The sequence below is a fragment of the Camelina sativa genome, chromosome 14 (genome assembly GCF_000633955.1).
Source record: "Camelina sativa cultivar DH55 chromosome 14, Cs, whole genome shotgun sequence".
Classification (NCBI taxonomy): Eukaryota; Viridiplantae; Streptophyta; class Magnoliopsida; order Brassicales; family Brassicaceae; genus Camelina; species Camelina sativa.
Genome location: NC_025698.1, coordinates 13,360,457 through 13,377,537, shown reverse-complemented (window position 1 = coordinate 13,377,537; position 17,081 = coordinate 13,360,457). Strand labels below are relative to the sequence as shown.

General features: G+C 33.2%; 1 protein-coding gene across 1 annotated transcript; it reads right to left on the bottom strand.

The window, feature by feature from the left end:
* LOC104741317 lies at positions 15,674-16,511 on the bottom strand. Its single transcript, XM_010462152.2, has one exon. It carries the CDS (start codon positions 16,419-16,421, stop codon positions 15,708-15,710), a length of 714 nt encoding a protein of 237 aa, XP_010460454.1. The 5' UTR covers positions 16,422-16,511; the 3' UTR covers positions 15,674-15,707.

Sequence of the window (17,081 nt, the reverse complement as noted above, 5' to 3'; positions counted from 1 at the left end):
TCTGTCAAAAGCGNATACGAATAGTCAATGTATTTTAATCATTGTGGTGTTGGCTTATACGAATAGCAATTGTGTTTTATGATTGTGGTGTTAGCTTATACAAATAGCAATGGTGTTTTATGATTGTGGTGTTGGCTTATACAAATAGCAATGGTGTTTTATGATTGTGATGTTGGCTTATACGAATAGCAATGGTGTTTTATGATTGTAATGTTGGCTTATACGAATAGCAATGGTGTTTTTTGTCTTATGCGTATGCGTATTGTAATCCAATAGAAACTGATGCCTCTTGTATTTATCTCATTTCTTTTGGCCTGTCTATTATTTGCTTTTAAGTAACCTTCTTACTTATTTTATTGGTTCATGTGTATGGAGGTTTACTTGTGACAAAGGATCGAAACTTGTTCGAAAGATTACTAAAATTCTTCAAAACAAATTCGAAGGTCCCTTCTACAGCTGGACATGTGTGCTGCGGGACAAACAAGAGAGATACTTCCTTGAGTTCGCGGTAAGGATTTATGTCACATAGCCTTCATACATAGCTTTACATGTCTTCTTTTCACTCACAATAACTCCTTTTTTTTCTAGAAGACCCACACCTGGGATCCTTTGATAACCGGGATTGTTCAAGCTTACTTTGAGGAAATCTGTCAAAAGCGGATCAAAGACATGGTTAGCACTGTGAGGACTAGTCGTGTTCAACCAAACTGGATTGGGGACACTCTCTGGGTTACGATGGAAGATTACTGGGACACTGAAGAAGCAAAACAAAGGAGTAAAACCTACTCCGATACCCATATGTCTTACCGTAACGGCCTAGGTCCTCACGTCCACCTCTCAGGGCCAAAGTCGTATCGACAACTTCAAGACGAAATGGTTAAGTAGCTGTTATTTTTGCCACTTTCAATTCTTACATAGCTGTTATTTTTTTTAGTTAATCTCTGTTTCTTTGCTAACATTGCAGATTGAGGAATTGGGAAGAGAAGTCCGACTTGGTGAGGTTTTTATCAAGGCACATACAAAGCATGATGGTACATATGTTGATCGGAAGGCAGAGAAGATTGCAGAAACTTATGAGAAGACTGTTCAAGAGAGGTTGTCTCAGCTCGAGGCAGAGTCTTTTGCTGTGTCAGATGGAGAATCACGGCCACGGGAACAGAAGAATATACATAAATTTTCCTTGAGGTTACTTTTTTTTAAAACCAATACACATGTATAGTCTTGGAGTTTAATTTGTCATCCTCTAATTTTAACTTTTCTCTTATTTTCAAGTCCACTAAGAAGGATACAAGAGGAACACCTTATGGAGTTGGAAGCCTCAAGGACTGCCTTGTCAATGGAAAGCATAAGCAAGCATGTGGCTCTTTTACCTTTGTGGCTCTCCAAGAACAGTTGAAGGAAGCTCAACGCATGATAGAAGAACAGGCTGCTCAACTATAGAGGCGTGATGTAGAAATAGCTGCGTGTGAAGCTGAGCAATCCAAAGTTATTGCTTCCCAGAAGGACAAGATTGACCAATTCTCCATCGCCGAGGAGTTTCTAAGGGAATGTGATCCACTGTTTCAGAATTTCGTTGCAAACCATTCAACTAAAGAGACAACCACAGAACCTCTTCCCCAAAATGATGCAACTCCAACTCCATCAACCGTTGCTTAATAGGTTTCTCTGTCTTAACTCTTTTTGGATGAACTCAATCTCACTCTTTTCGGATGAACTCTATATCACTCTTCTCTGATGAACTCTATCTCTCACTCTTTTGGATGAACTCATTGCCACTTTCAGATTGTGTTTATGACCTTTTTTTATTTCTGTAACTTGAACATGTACCGTGTATTTCAATATTTCGATATTATGTCTTTCCAAATTCGAATCTTTTAATTTAAATTGGTATACAAGAATGAAAGGAAGAGGATAAAGGAAAATTAGTATATGAAACATTCAAATTCTGAAATCAACACCAGTAGCCAAATAGTCGTAACATACAGATTCTGAAATCAACATCAGTGGCCAAATAGTCATAATGTAGTTTCTAAATAGTCACTAAGGTAAGTGACTATATAGCGACTACTAAACACTCAGTCACTACTTAGTCGCCAATTTGTCACCACAATTATACGACTAAAAACCGACAACAGTAAGAAGACCATTTGTCTGTGCTAATTAATCACAATAGTCGTAAAACAGACACTACTTTAACGACTACGAGACGACTACTTTATGACCATATGACGACTACAAGTTTTGGTCGTACAATAGTCGCTAATAGGCGACTATATATATGACTACATTATTTAGCGACTCTCGATCTCCGACTGCTTGAGTTAGTCGCTATTTGGTCGTAAACACAGTTTTTACGACTACAAAGCGACTAACAGTGTAGTCGCTAACCGCCTGTTTTCTTGTAGTGGATATTCAAGTAATTAAAGGACGGAAGAGTAAGGGACAAGAAAGTAAAAAAAGAATTAAATCGAAAAGGTAAACGACTCAAATATTTGAAAGTCACTATGTCTCTAAGCTAAAGGTCGATAACATACAAAGAAAATCGTTTTGGTTAGATAATTTCACACATATTACCATTTTAGTTGATAAAACAGAAAAACTTATAGAGCTTATATTTGATTCATAAATTTGCATCGTAAATGTAAAACGACAATTAATATGAAACAAAAATTTAAATCTACAACAATAACTAAAAAAATCGAAGGGAATAATAAAGACAATTAAATGGGGAAAATTTGCAAAATCACATAACCACTTCCCACAACATATGTCCCAATATATTAATAGCAATACCAACAACATCAACAAACAATCAATCAAATCCCAAAAAAGTCACAATCATTCCAAAAAATAAAAAAAACACATGGATTGTATTCTCTATGAATAGTACTACTGTAGTATGAAATTAGCTCAACAGCAACACAGTCCCACAACCAACTCATTTTCAAAATCAAATAATCACATCGACAGGAAAACAACATCAAATACACTATTTCACAATGTCCAACAAATACATATTTCAGAAAAACAAACTTATTGCAAGTTACTCTAAACAGAAAATAAATAATAATATAAATAAAATCATACAATGCACGAGACTACTCTTAGTAAATATATATTATCAATATATTCTACAAATCTCGATTCAAAGTCCTAACTAACATTACAACAAGAAGTGTCATATGTAAAATGAGCTCACATCTTCCTTTAACATCACATACCTAGAGAGGATGTGAGACCCATTTAGAAAAGTGGCGGTCTGTGTGTTACAAAAGTTAATTTGGAATCTTTGTCTGACACTATCTTTGCCGGCACTCCATGGAGCATCACTATCTCCTTCACATATATTTTTTTAGTAAAAACTAGTGTTCTAACGGTCTTCTTAATGGCTAGAAAATATGCTAACTTGGTCTCACGGTCCACTATAACCCAAATAGTATTTTGGGTCTGTGAAGTTGGCAACCTTACTACGAAATCCATCGTAATTATCCAACTTCCACTATAGGATAGATAAAATCTGCAACAATCAACTTGGAACCTGATTCTTAGCCTTCATTAATTAGCACGGATCGCAAGTTGCGACCAAGTTCGTGACATCCTTCTTCATCATGACCCAATGATAGCACCTCTTCAGATCTAAGCAGATACTTGATACTCAGAACCTGCATCCTTGAAAACATTAATCAACCCCTCATCCTTCTCTGGAACCAACCGAACCTAGATCAAAAGAAATGTCTAATTAGTTGCCTCCAACACCAATGGTTCCTACATTGTAGCACGTATTGGTATTGTGATTGTTATGTTTTATATCTTTTATTAGGATGTTAATTTATGGAACTATTGTTGGTTAACTGGTTTTATGTTATTGATTTAGTTCACTGGTTTGATTGATGGTTTGATGGCATGTTTTAATCGGTAGAATTGATTAGTAATTATGAGGCTATTAATTAATTGATTAAAAAACCTGGATTGGATTGTTTTAAAGACGATACTAAAAATATGACACTTAGGGGGTGTATTCAAATCATGATTTTGGAGGATTTTGGGTTTTTGTTAAAATCAATTGTTATTCAAATTGGGATTTTAAGTTTTGTTCCCAAATACCTTGTTATTGACAACTGAACTTTATGTAAATTCATTTAAAGTCATCTACAATCTTGTGTTATTCAATCAAGTAATTATAAGAATCATATTAAATCCTCTGTTATTCAAACTAAACAGTGACTTTAAAAAAAAATCAGAAAGTGGATTCTGTGAGACTTTTGTTATATTTCTAGTCGACAAACGAGGTGAGAAAATCACACCTCTAATGCTAAGATTTGAAACAAAAATCTATTAACAAAAAGAATTGAAAAAATAATCATTTTATTAATTTTCAGTCTTCTTCTTTTTCTTTTTCTTCTTCTTCTTCTCAAAGAAAAAGTAAAAAAAAAAAAAAAAAACATTACAGGATCGTGAATTGAATTATGCAGATTTCGTAAACGTGGGTAGCGACCATGAAATTGTCTTCATAAGATGCTAATTCGATCACAGGATCGTTATTTTGTTTAGCACGAGAAACCAGTTTAGGGTTTGTTCATTGCATCAATACGTGTATTTTTCAATTTCAATCTTTGTGTTATACTGTTCGGATCAATTACATATTTGGAGAGATGAAGCATTGTTTTTGACTATTACGTACAAGTATGACTTTTGTGTTTAACAAGTTGAAAGTGTCTTTGTGTGAGAATCTCTTCAAATCATCCAAAGGTATTTTAAAAATCTCACCAAATTTCATTAAATCACATACAAATCCACCAAAATAACTTAAAACTCACTTAAATCTCCTAAAATCTAAAATGTCATAAATCCCACTAAATTCTCCAAAATCATAGTTTGAATACACCCCCTAAAATATAGTAAATATCACTCAAATTGGTGTGCATATATATTCTTTGATATTTTATTTGTTCGTCATTTGTAGATATACACTTTGTCCATATACACTTTTTTTTAGATTGTCAATTGTGACGAAAATACCCCTACTCATAGATATAGTGAAGTTTTTAGGAGTTTAAATCAAAAAAACAAACAGAAAACTCATGTTAGTATACAACTGTGTAAAAAAAAATTTGAAAAAAAAATGTTTTGGGTGTCAAAAATCAGTTTGTAAATTGATGATTTCTGGTCTAAATTGTTCAGAAAAGACTTTCTACGATTTTTTCAAGTTCTAAAACATTTAGATTATTCATTCTACAGTTTGTACATGTTCTACAAAAGTTTAGACGGAAATTTTGTTCTAAAAACTTCAGAACCTGAATTTTGTATGTTCTACAAAATTAAGAATATGTATTCTACATTTTTTTTTCATTCTACATCAATTCAGAATATATTTTCCACGTTTTACCATGTATACTAAAAGAAGTAGAAGATATATCATAGACTTTTTAGAATTTATAATCTGTAAAAACTTAGAATACCATAGAAATAGAAAGAAAATAAATTAAATAAGGAAAGTGAATATTTTTTGAATAATCTTATTTTATGGTTATGATTCTGTATTTATTGTTTAGATATGTTCTAATATATTTTAGAATGTGTATTCTTAATTATTTCGAAGGTAGACAAATACAGAAAAAAATCGACATTCTACATGATTTATCGGTTGTTTACCATCTCTTCCACCTTCCACGAAAATTTTACTTACCTATTTATGATGCAAATCTACGTTACTTGTGGTGTATGGACACTGGATGCCAACAAGGAGTTGAGATTTATTGATGATGAATAAAAACAAGATTTGAAACTAATTTTGACGTTCTTTCAAATTTTGTTAATTATAACTTTGATGGATATTTGTTAGATTAGTCTAGTCATTGAATATTCACTTGGACTTTGGATGCACACCATATGGATTTCACAAAAGCAAACTTGTTCAAGTTTAATTGTTTTCAGTTACAAAAGATAACACAAGTGACACTAAGTCTCGTTGACACAAATTACAAGTGACACAAATGCTAAACATAACCAAACCACTTTTGATTATTGAATCAAATAAATTATAGTTTTTTTTCTCTCAAATTACGATTTGGAGGAAAAAATCAATTAAAGGATTAATAACTAATTAAGGGGTTTCCGTTCTAGTTAGAATAACTAATTAAGTAATTAAAGGGTTTCATTTCTTCAATTAAGTAATTTTATTTTTTAATTAAGGGTATAATTGGCTAAAAAATTTCTGTAAAACCTATTTTACCAAACTTATCTATATAAAGTATAGATGGACAAACTTTTAATAAAACATCCTTTATTTCTAATTTTCCCATATTTATTTTGGTTGATGCATTTTGGGCAAGAGAGTTTAAGAAATGATTTACACCACAGTTACATGATCCGATAAAACAGCAAAAAGGAAAACATGAGAGTATGTAACTTCTGTATTCATTTTAAACAAGTAATAACATGTAAACTTATTTTTTTTAATGATAATTAATCCAAATAAACATGAGAGATAAAAAAGAAAGTTTCTATAACAATATAAGAAAGAACAATCTAATAACAATTAAAAACAAAATTCTAGAAACAAATCATATATATCTTTAAAAAGGAAAAAAAATCTTTCTGGTCCACACAGTCCACATTTTCACACTAAGATTTATTTACTTTGACTATTTTTAAATTTATTACTTTAAAATAAGAGTATCTAATGGTAATAAATCTCTCATTTAATATTTAATATTAACCAAAAAGAGGAAAAAATCCAACCAAAAATTTAATTATCATTTAGAAATTTATATATAACCAACAGATTTAGAGATGCTTTCTGTCTATTCCCTTGAGTTCTTTATTCTTGCTGCTCATTTGGTATATAAGATATTTTTGCTTGCTCATGCATGAAAAATATCACGGTAAATCTCTTAAAGTTCTCATTATCTACCTACAAACGTTTTCTTTAGAATATAAAACTGCTTTCATAAGTTTTTCAACAGATTTTTGCACTCAAACAGTAATGAATCTTGCATCAAACTGTCTTATTAGTTATACTTTGTTTTATTGCAATTATCTCAAATTGACATAATTAGTATTCCAATTATTTTGTCATTTTGATTTTAGAAGCATCCTGTTCATAGAATCTAGATGAATATTTTTTCAACCCAAATTTGTTTTCATAAATTTTGAGCTTGTTTATTCATCAAATTTTTGCCACCATATTATATATATTTTTAAATAAACTAATTTTTTAGAACAAAAATCTATTCATGTTAATTTTTTGCAACAAATTTTGGTGGCCAAACCATTAGCATAATATTACAGTTTTTTAGATTTGGCGTGAATTATTTTTTTTCTTAGAAGTTTGATAAATTATTCCCTAGGTTATTTTTAAGCAAAAATATATTTTAGAAGAACAATATATTTGGATCTTAACGACTTTTGGCTATCCATCCATTTAATCGTATATATATTTTCTTAAGTTTATTTGAAATTATTTTTCACATTGAAATTTATGAATACCATCTATTCAAATATCTCTCTTTATTTATTTGCATTTCTTATTTACATTGAGATAGATAATTTATTAAAACTTATATTTGGGACATAAGCTTTCTCAAAATATATTTCAGGAGTTTAAAGTAATATTGCAAATTTGTTGAATAAGTTTTTCTATGTTACAGTATTGTTTAATTTGTTTATTAATCAATATTTTGTTTATCTTGTAGAATACAAACTATGAAAAATAGATAGACGGATCCAGAGTGGAAGCATGTCTTACAGTTGAAGGATTTTATGAAGAATTTTCTATACGTGCAGGGATCCAAAATGGAAAGCACCCCTTTCAATGATTTCGTAAACAAAAAATGATGGTGAGTTTAAAAATACAATTTTGCTCGATAGTTTAAATTAAATTTACCTTAAACTAAAAGAAACTTATTATCAACAATCCAATTCGTTGTAAATTCGTCATAAATGTGGTGTACAACAATATAGCGATGAAAATCAATTCGTCGTGAAATTATCAAAATACATCTATATTCGACGTAAATATGACATATCCTTGTCAAAAAGTTAATTTTTCATTAATAAACCGATTCTAAAACATTTCTCATAGTACTTTTTTACAAAGAAAAAAAATCCAAAAGTAAATGATAAACTAAGTGAAAAAACTAAAATAAATGATATATAAAGTTTCCTTTTGAAAGAAATCTATGCATATTTGATCCTTTTGTTTTAAATCTCAAAAAAAATTGGTCTAACAAATACTATATTATGTAGAATAATATCTTTACTAAATTAAATGACTTTATATATATATATATATATATACATATAATATATGTATGTTCAAAAAATATTGTCAAGAAAATACATACGATCAAATAGTCAGCAACGATAAACATATATTATGAATTATTTGAATAAATGATAAAGACATAGATATTACATACAAAAACAACAACATCGTCCTTTTTGCAATAAATGTACAAAATTACCTTATCGAACAAATGATTATAAAAATATTATAATTTACCAATTTCATTAAGTTGAGGAAATTGTTTTACTTGAGCAAAATTTAGAGAGAAATGTTTGATGAAGGCATTAAACGCTATATTTCCCATGGTGACACTTTGTTAGGTTTTGCAAATGACGAAAGCACATGTCAATTTACATAACAAGCCATAGTTAATTAGTAATGCTATAATGTTATTTATTACATTTAATGTATTCTGAAATAAAGTAATAAAAGGGTCAAAAGAATTTTACTTATAAGATTTGTCATTCTGAAACGATTATTGGTATAACCTCGTTGGAAGAATATAGAATGACGAAGCCTACAAGTAATATTCTTTTCACATGTTTATTACATTATTTCAAAGTATATTTTGAATGTAATAAATAACTTTTTACTAATTAACTGTGTTTTTATCTTGTGCAATGGGATGAGTTTTCACTATTTCCAAGACCTGATAAGGTTTCACCTTGAGAAACGAAGTATTAAAATATTTTATCAAATATTTCTCGGTCACTTTTGCTCAAGAAAAATACACTTGCATCGAGTTAATGATATAGTAAAATATAACACTTTTATAATCATGTGTTCCATATGCGAAAACTTATTTATAAATATCTTTCTCATTCCAACTATTTCTATTTATAAGTAAAACATCGTCAAATTGTTGGACATAACAAACAAGTTAGACAATCGATCATGAATACTCTAATCAGTGTTCTTCTGTTTAGTTATTGTGATGTAGTTTATGTTTTCAAAAGTCCATCAAATTGGCTAAAGAGTGGTCTTAGCCATGCCAAAACCGAACTATAACAAATAACAAATAAATTAATGTATCAAAAAAAAGGATAGCTGCATATTGTCTAAAGTGATCTAGCCACACCTTCGAAGATTAAAGATCCCATGGGTGTTCCTAACTCTCTTAAGATCAAACGTTTGACTATATGCAATCTTTGATACCACCCAAGGTCCAAATAAGCATAAAATAGTATGAAGATTGTGATTCTTCTTTTATATTTATGTGATACTAGTGTATTCAAAGAAAACATTCAATGTTTTAACACATCAATTATATTTTTGGAAACAAATTTTTTAAAGCTTTTACGACTTTACTTAGCTCGCATGATTATGATGTGGTATACTTAACATGCTTATATGCGAGGTGTAGCCACAGGCATAGTCATGGATTTTAACTGTTTTAAAGAGATATAATCAGTTTATAGTGGAACCAGAAATATTTTGTATTCTCAAAGAAGAGTTATGAACTCATAATTAACGAGAATTAATCTTTATAGACAACAAATTAGATATAATACTTGTTGGAGATGATCTATGGTTGCATGTTTTCTATATATATATATATATATATATTATAAATTAAGGTATTAAGAAAAAACATTTGATGTTGAGTGAGGACAAACCACAGGAAATATCATATAATGATTTGTAGGATCGTTAAACAAGTATTTAAAATCTCCTAAACTGACCATCATATAAGAGAGGACCCACAACCTAGAGAGGATATAGGGTCCACTAAAATATGACAGTCGGGGTGTTATAGATTGTTTGTTTGATTATTGTTGTGCACTCTTTTTACTTGTGTGTATAACTCGTAGATGAGAAGATCGTCTCACTAAATATATGTGATAATATTTACACATTTATTTTATATTTATTAAAAAAAAAGATGATCGTAGAATCATGATAAAGAAAAAATGATGATGAAAGGCTTTGTTTTGGTGGTTTTTATTGGTTTATAGTTTTTGTTTTATTGGTAGATTTTATGTTGGATAATTTTTTGATATTTGTTTGGTTGAATAACAAAAATTTGGTACTTATTTCAATAACTAATTTGGATTTTAATCTAGTGTATATATATATATATATATATATATATAGCAAGGAAAATATTTATGCCCCAGTGGACCAGAAAAAACAAAAAAAAATAAGTAAACATGAATATTTGAAATATATATACTTGATAGGTAAATAAATAGGAAAAAACTATCTATGTAATATTAAACTCTCCAACGACAGGGTTCCTCTAGAAACTACTACTTCGCCGCTTCCTGTGATCGGTGATTAGCTTTCCGTTTCATCGGATTTGTTTTCAGATCAATCAGATCTGAGTTTATTTCACTATGGGTGGTAGTGAATTGTGGGTTTCGTTCCAAAATCTCAACTTGGGTTCAGAGAAAAGCCCTTTACATCTGTCTACTGAAGCTAGAAAAAAGAGGGATGCTGAACATGAATTTAGTCTAATTGTCAAAGGGTTGCATCCATCTCAAAATCCAGCAGGGATTAAACACATGATGCCGAAAATATGGAAGCTGGAGGGTAGGATTACCAGTAGAATCAATGAAGATGGATCAGTTCAGTTTTTTTTTAAGCATGATAACATCAGCTGCTAACAGTTCTTGATCGATGGTCCATGGACTTCTAAGGATTGGCTAGTCATAGTGGATCGATGGACACGAAGAAATTGCTCTGACTTTCTTCGATCTATTCGCTTCTGGGTGAAAATACAAAATATTCCAGATGATTGTAAGGAAGATCAAGCAATTCGAGAACTTAGAGGAGCCATAGGTTCAGTGGGAGAGGTCTTCATACAACAATTCCTTATCTTAAGGATTCATAAATATAAAATTGATATCCTGTTCCTCGTAGAGACTAAAAATAAAGATGTTTTTGTGCAGCAGCTGGGTGCAGATCTTCATTTCCCCCATCATTGTCTAGTATCTCCTGATGGATTAAGTGGAAGCTTAGCTATTTTTTTGGCGGGACACGGTAATGTGTGATTTTCTCTCTCATCCTACACTTTACTATACAGATATGTATATATCCGAAGGGCCAATTACCTTTTATCTCACATACGTCTATGGTAACCCCGAGAGAAAACCAAGACAGATTCTGTGGAATCAAATGGAGAACTTCGTACGGGCTGGTCTTTATCAGAGCAAGCCAAGAGTGGTATTGGGTGACTTCAATGAAATCAAGCACAATATTGAGAAACTCGGAGGTCCTCCTAAACCAGAATGGTAGTTCACAAACTTCAGAAGAATGTTAAATGTCTCTGGATTACATGAAGTCAAAACCTATGGAGGAGCTTTTACATGGATAGGGAACAGAAGCACTGGTACTATCAAATCAAAGCTAGACAGAGTAGTTGCAACTGCAGATTGGAAAGACCTATTCCCAAGAGCAATAGTTCAGCTTTTAGATTGGATTGGATCTGATCATAAGCCTCTGTTACTCCAAACTGAATATCGCAAGTAGAAAGGAAATAAACTGTTTCGGTATGATAATCGATGGAGATTTAATCAAGATGTTCACTCCATTCTTCAGAATACCTGGACTCAAGAATGCAGTCACTTACCAGCAACACATTTCAATGAAGCTTTGAAGAGATGTAGAAACAGATTGGCGCATTGGAAAACAGAGCAAAATCTTTACTCTCACAAGCAGATCCAACAACTCCACAGAGCACTTCAGAAAGCGTATGAATCTCCTTCCTTAGATTATCATTATATTGCTAATCTTAAACTAAAATTGCAGCATGAATACAAGATGGAAGAGGATTACTGGCGCACTAAAAGCAGGGTTCAATGGATGCAAGCAGGAGACAAGAACACAAAATACTTCCATGCAAAAACAAAACAAAGAAGGAGTCATAACCGCATTACTTCCATTCAGGATAAATATGGCAATGCTAAACTATCTGATAAGGAGACTCAAGATATTATTCATTCATATTTTGCTGATATTTACTCTTCCTCTGGCAGTGATGGATTGGAGACTGTGATACAACACATTCAACCCGAAGTTACAACGGAGATGAACCAACAGTTAACTGCTCCAGTCACTGAGGAAGAAATAATTGAAGCCCTATCTCATATGAACATTGATAAAGCACCAGGACCAGATGGACTAAATGCTGGATTTTATAAATACCACTGGAATGTCATCAAAACAGGTGTGCTTAACTTTGTTTCCCACTTTTTCCAGACTGGTTATTTGGACCCGGATATGAATCACACATACATATGTCTCGTTCCTAAAATTGAATCTCCAGTTCACGTAAAAGATTTTAGACCTATTAGTTTATGCAACATAGCATACAAACTGATATCTAAAATCTTAGCAGAAAGACTCAAGCCTTGGTTGCATACTATTATCTCAGAATTCCAATCTGCATTTATTCTTGGGCGTCTAATTACAGATAATGTCATCATCACTCATGAGCTTCTTCACTTATTACGTACCAAGAAAATCAAGACTCCCTATATGGCGCTGAAACTAGATATTGCTAAAGCCTTTGACAAAGTCGAATGGCAATACTTAGAAGCACATCTGAAGCGTTTTGGTTTTGCAGAGAAGTGGTGCCAGTGGATAATGAAGTGTGTCACCACAGTTTCATATTCTGTGCTTATCAATGGCTCACCTACCAAGAAGATTACCCCTCAGAGAGGCCTGAGACAAGGTGACCCATTATCTCCCTATCTCTATCTACTCTGTACAGAAGGGTTATCATCTCTACTTTCCCATGCGGTAGACAAAAAACTAATTCATGGGTTTAAAGCAAGTAGAAACGGACCAGCTATATCCCACATGCTTTTTGCTGATGATTCTCTTCTGTTTTGTCAAGTTAGTGAGGATGAATGTAGACGAGTTCTCCAGATTCTTCAGACTTATGCAGCAGCCTCTGGACAACATGTAAACTTCCAAAAGTCAGCCATTCTATTTGGTAAGAATGTCCAGCCTACTCAAAATAATATCAAGGAACTCACTGGAATCTCTAGAATTGGCAATTTTGGAAGATATTTGGGGTTACCAGAGGTAGTAGGTAAAAACAAATATGAAATATTTTCTTATATTTCACAGAGGGTTAAAAACAAGCTTGAGAGCTGGTATTCTAAGTTTTTATCCCAAGGAGGAAAGGAGGTTTTAATAAAATCAGTAGCAACAGCCCTTCCTACCTACACAATGTCCTGTTTTTTGCTGCCTAAACGTCTTACCTTGCAAATTACAGGACATATAAGGAGGTTTTGGTGGTCAAGCAACAAAGACAAATACAAAATACCTTGGGTAGCGTGGAGCAAAATGACAAAATTAAAGCAGCATGGTGGAATGGGATTCAAAGACTTGAACCACTTCAATATTGCAATGTTAGCGAAACAAGGCTGGAGGATCTTAAAGGAGCCACAAATTTTGCTTAGTAGAGTGATCAAAGCAAAATACTTTCCAAGAACCAATATTATGGAGGCTGGTTTAGGTCATCGTCCAAGCCATGCATGGAGAAGCATTATCCAAGGTATACATCTTCTCAAACAAGGATTAAAATGGAGGATAGGGAATGGTAATTTGATCAGAGTTTGGCAGGATCAGTGGCTTGATAACCCACCACGCCCAGCTAGAACTCTAAATACTGCACCTGATAACCTAAAAGTTGCAGATCTAATGTTCCCCTATGGAATAAAGACAAGCTAGAGGAGTTGATCCATCCAGAAGATATCAAGATCATTCAGAGAATTCGGCCAAGAATCGTCAAATCTGCAGATAAACCTACTTGGATATTTACTAAGGATGGACAATACACAGTCAAATCGGGCTACCGCCAGCTTTCTAAAGCTTCCATTGAGAATTCAACTAAATATTCTCAAGCTAGTGCACTTTGGAGATCCCTCTGGTCCATTTCTGCTCCTCCTAAAGTAAAGCACTTCTGGTGGAGAGTCCTGCACAATGCTATCCCAGTTGCGGAGAACCTATCACATAGACGTATCCACACCTCACCAGATTGTATCTTTTGTGGAGAAGCTAACGAGTCCACTTTGCATCTTCTTTTCCAATGCCGATATGCAAGAGAAATCTGGGAGGTTTCACCCATATGCACACCCTCAGGTCAGTTTGCTAGACAAAACTCCATATTAGACATTATAAAAGACCTACTCTCTAGCAAAAATCTTGTTGATCCAAAGCTATATATATTTCCTTTTATTGGATGGCGCATATGGAAAGCTCGCAATGATTTAGTCTTTAATAATAAAAGATGGGCAATCCCAGAAGTCATTAATCAAGCCATAGTGGATTATCGAATGTGGAAGGAAGCTCATATAGCTTCACATCGTGATCTTCAACAACATAAGGAGAGAAACCAGTCAGCTAGTCCTTTACAGAGACATAATTTATACAACACCTCCTCTCTTTATTGTTATACAGATGGCTCTTGGATCAACCCTGATAGCAAAGCTGGATTTGGATGGACTCTTCATAACGCACAAGGAAGGTGTATACTCAAGGGTGCTTCTTCGATAGAGCCAGTCAACTCTGCCCTTGAAACAGAAGCAATAGCGCTTATGGAAGCTATAATCCAGATAAATAGATTTGGTTATAAAAATGTCACATTTTGTGGAGATTCGTCTATTCTCTATCATTATTTGGAATCTGCAACAAAACAGCGCTCTCCATCTCTGGGTGCCTTAGAGATCCTAGGATATTTGGATGATATTCTCGCTCTAACAAAAGGCGACCATTGCTTCCAATTTATTGGTAGACAAGCCAATGTAATAGCTGATACTTTAGCTAGGGAAGCTAGAACAAAGAGTTCTTCTTATGTTATCTCTTGGGTTCAATAGATGTACTTCTAAACATTGTTAAATATTTTATCTGATGGAAAAATTGGTCGGCAAAAAAAAAAAAAAAAAAAACTCTCCAACGACATCCACACATTGTTAATATATATGGATTATGGACAATGGTTAGTCGTTGCGAGAAAAAAAAAAAAGGAAAAAAAAAACTACAATTGTTTAGATGGTTTTAGAAATTTACTTAATTAATTAAGAATGATGGAGATGCATGCACAATTTAGTTGAGTAGTATCACACGAATGGAGTGAGAGAAAGATGCAATGAAGTTTGCCTCTTTCTCGAAAGAACCGATTCTCTTTGCTAAATCCAATTTTGTAAAACGTTTTAAATTTGTAAAATAGCTAAGCAAAGTGTATACACTATAACCTCTAGTTGTGTTTTAACTCCAATTATTCGTAACGTTCGGATATAGATCATATCAACTAGCTAGTACTAAACAACCTCTCGTTTTGGCATAAGGTTTGGCCTATTCATATATAATCATGCATTTCTACGAACGGTAAAAACTTATTTAAAACACAATTTTTCCATTAAAATCGATGGGACATAACAATAGATTAATTTTAGCACGAAGACAAAAATCATGACCGGACTATGATTGATGAATCCCTTTTCTTCCTAAACACAACCTCCGTATCCAACCCGAAGCCGTCAACATTTCGGACATGAACCACCTCCGATCGTCGGAATAGCCTCACCAATGCCTCCACACTGTACAGATCATTCGCCGAATACTTATCCGAGCGTGTAGAGAGAGCCACGTGTAAAACACATAAACCTCCTGGTCTCAGTGTCCGTTCGATCTCTCCAACGAACTTGTCCGGGTAAAGCGCGTGATCAAACACGTTGGAGAATTCAAAGTCGAAAGTCTCGTCATCGAACGGTTGATGATGAAAGTCTCCTTTGATTACCAACGGTGGATACGGCACCAGATCCATTCCCACCGACTCGGTTACGCCCACACGTATCAGGGCCTCCACTTCTTGCCCGACTCGAGCTCCGATGCAGAGACATTTAGAGTCGTTGGCTAAGAGACCTTGCCGTTTTAGATCGTGGAAAAATTTTGAGAACACTTTGATCTTACGGTCCCAGTCTCGTGTCATCCATAGTGTACGTAGCCTAGGGTTAAGCGTCTTGTTGAGCTGTCGTTGGATGTAGTAATCGTATGATGTGTAACCGGGTCGGATCCTGATGAGTTCTTTTTCTGGTCTACGTAGTTGTACTATAGAGAAGAAGAAGATGAGAGGCAGAGTAAGGAACATAGACACCAAGACGTATTTCAGAATCGGCTTCATTTCCTCGAATGAGAATTCTCAAACACAAACCTCTCTCTCTATCTCTTTACATGAGCAATGATAATGGAGAGACACTACAAGAAAAAGGGGTCATTGTCACGTTTGCTTGAGACGAATTTTTTTGATCACAAATTTGTGACATTTTAGATACTATGTTGTGACATTTTTTTAGTAATAAATTCGTAATTATTTCGTCACAATATTATTACGAATTATATCGTCACTGAAAATTGTCTCTATTAGCGACTAAATGGTGTCGATATTATTAATTGTAACAAAGTCTGACGGTTTTGCTAGAATTATGTAATCATAAATAGTGACATTTATTTGAGACAAAATATTTGTCACATATATGTGACCTTTTAGATACTTTGTTGGGAAGAAAAAAAAATTGTAACAAATTCGTAATTGTTTAGTCAAAATACTACGGTTACGGATTAATTTATGACAAAAAGTTGTCAGAAACAGTAACAAAAATTTTTATGATAATTTAAGTCATAACAATTGTAATGGTATTATGACATTTTNTTGATTACCAACGGTGGATACGGCACCAGATCCATTCCCACCGACTCGGTTACGCCCACACGTATCAGGGCCTCCACTTCTTGCCCGACTCGAGCTCCGATGCAGAGACATTTAGAGTCGTTGGCTAAGAGA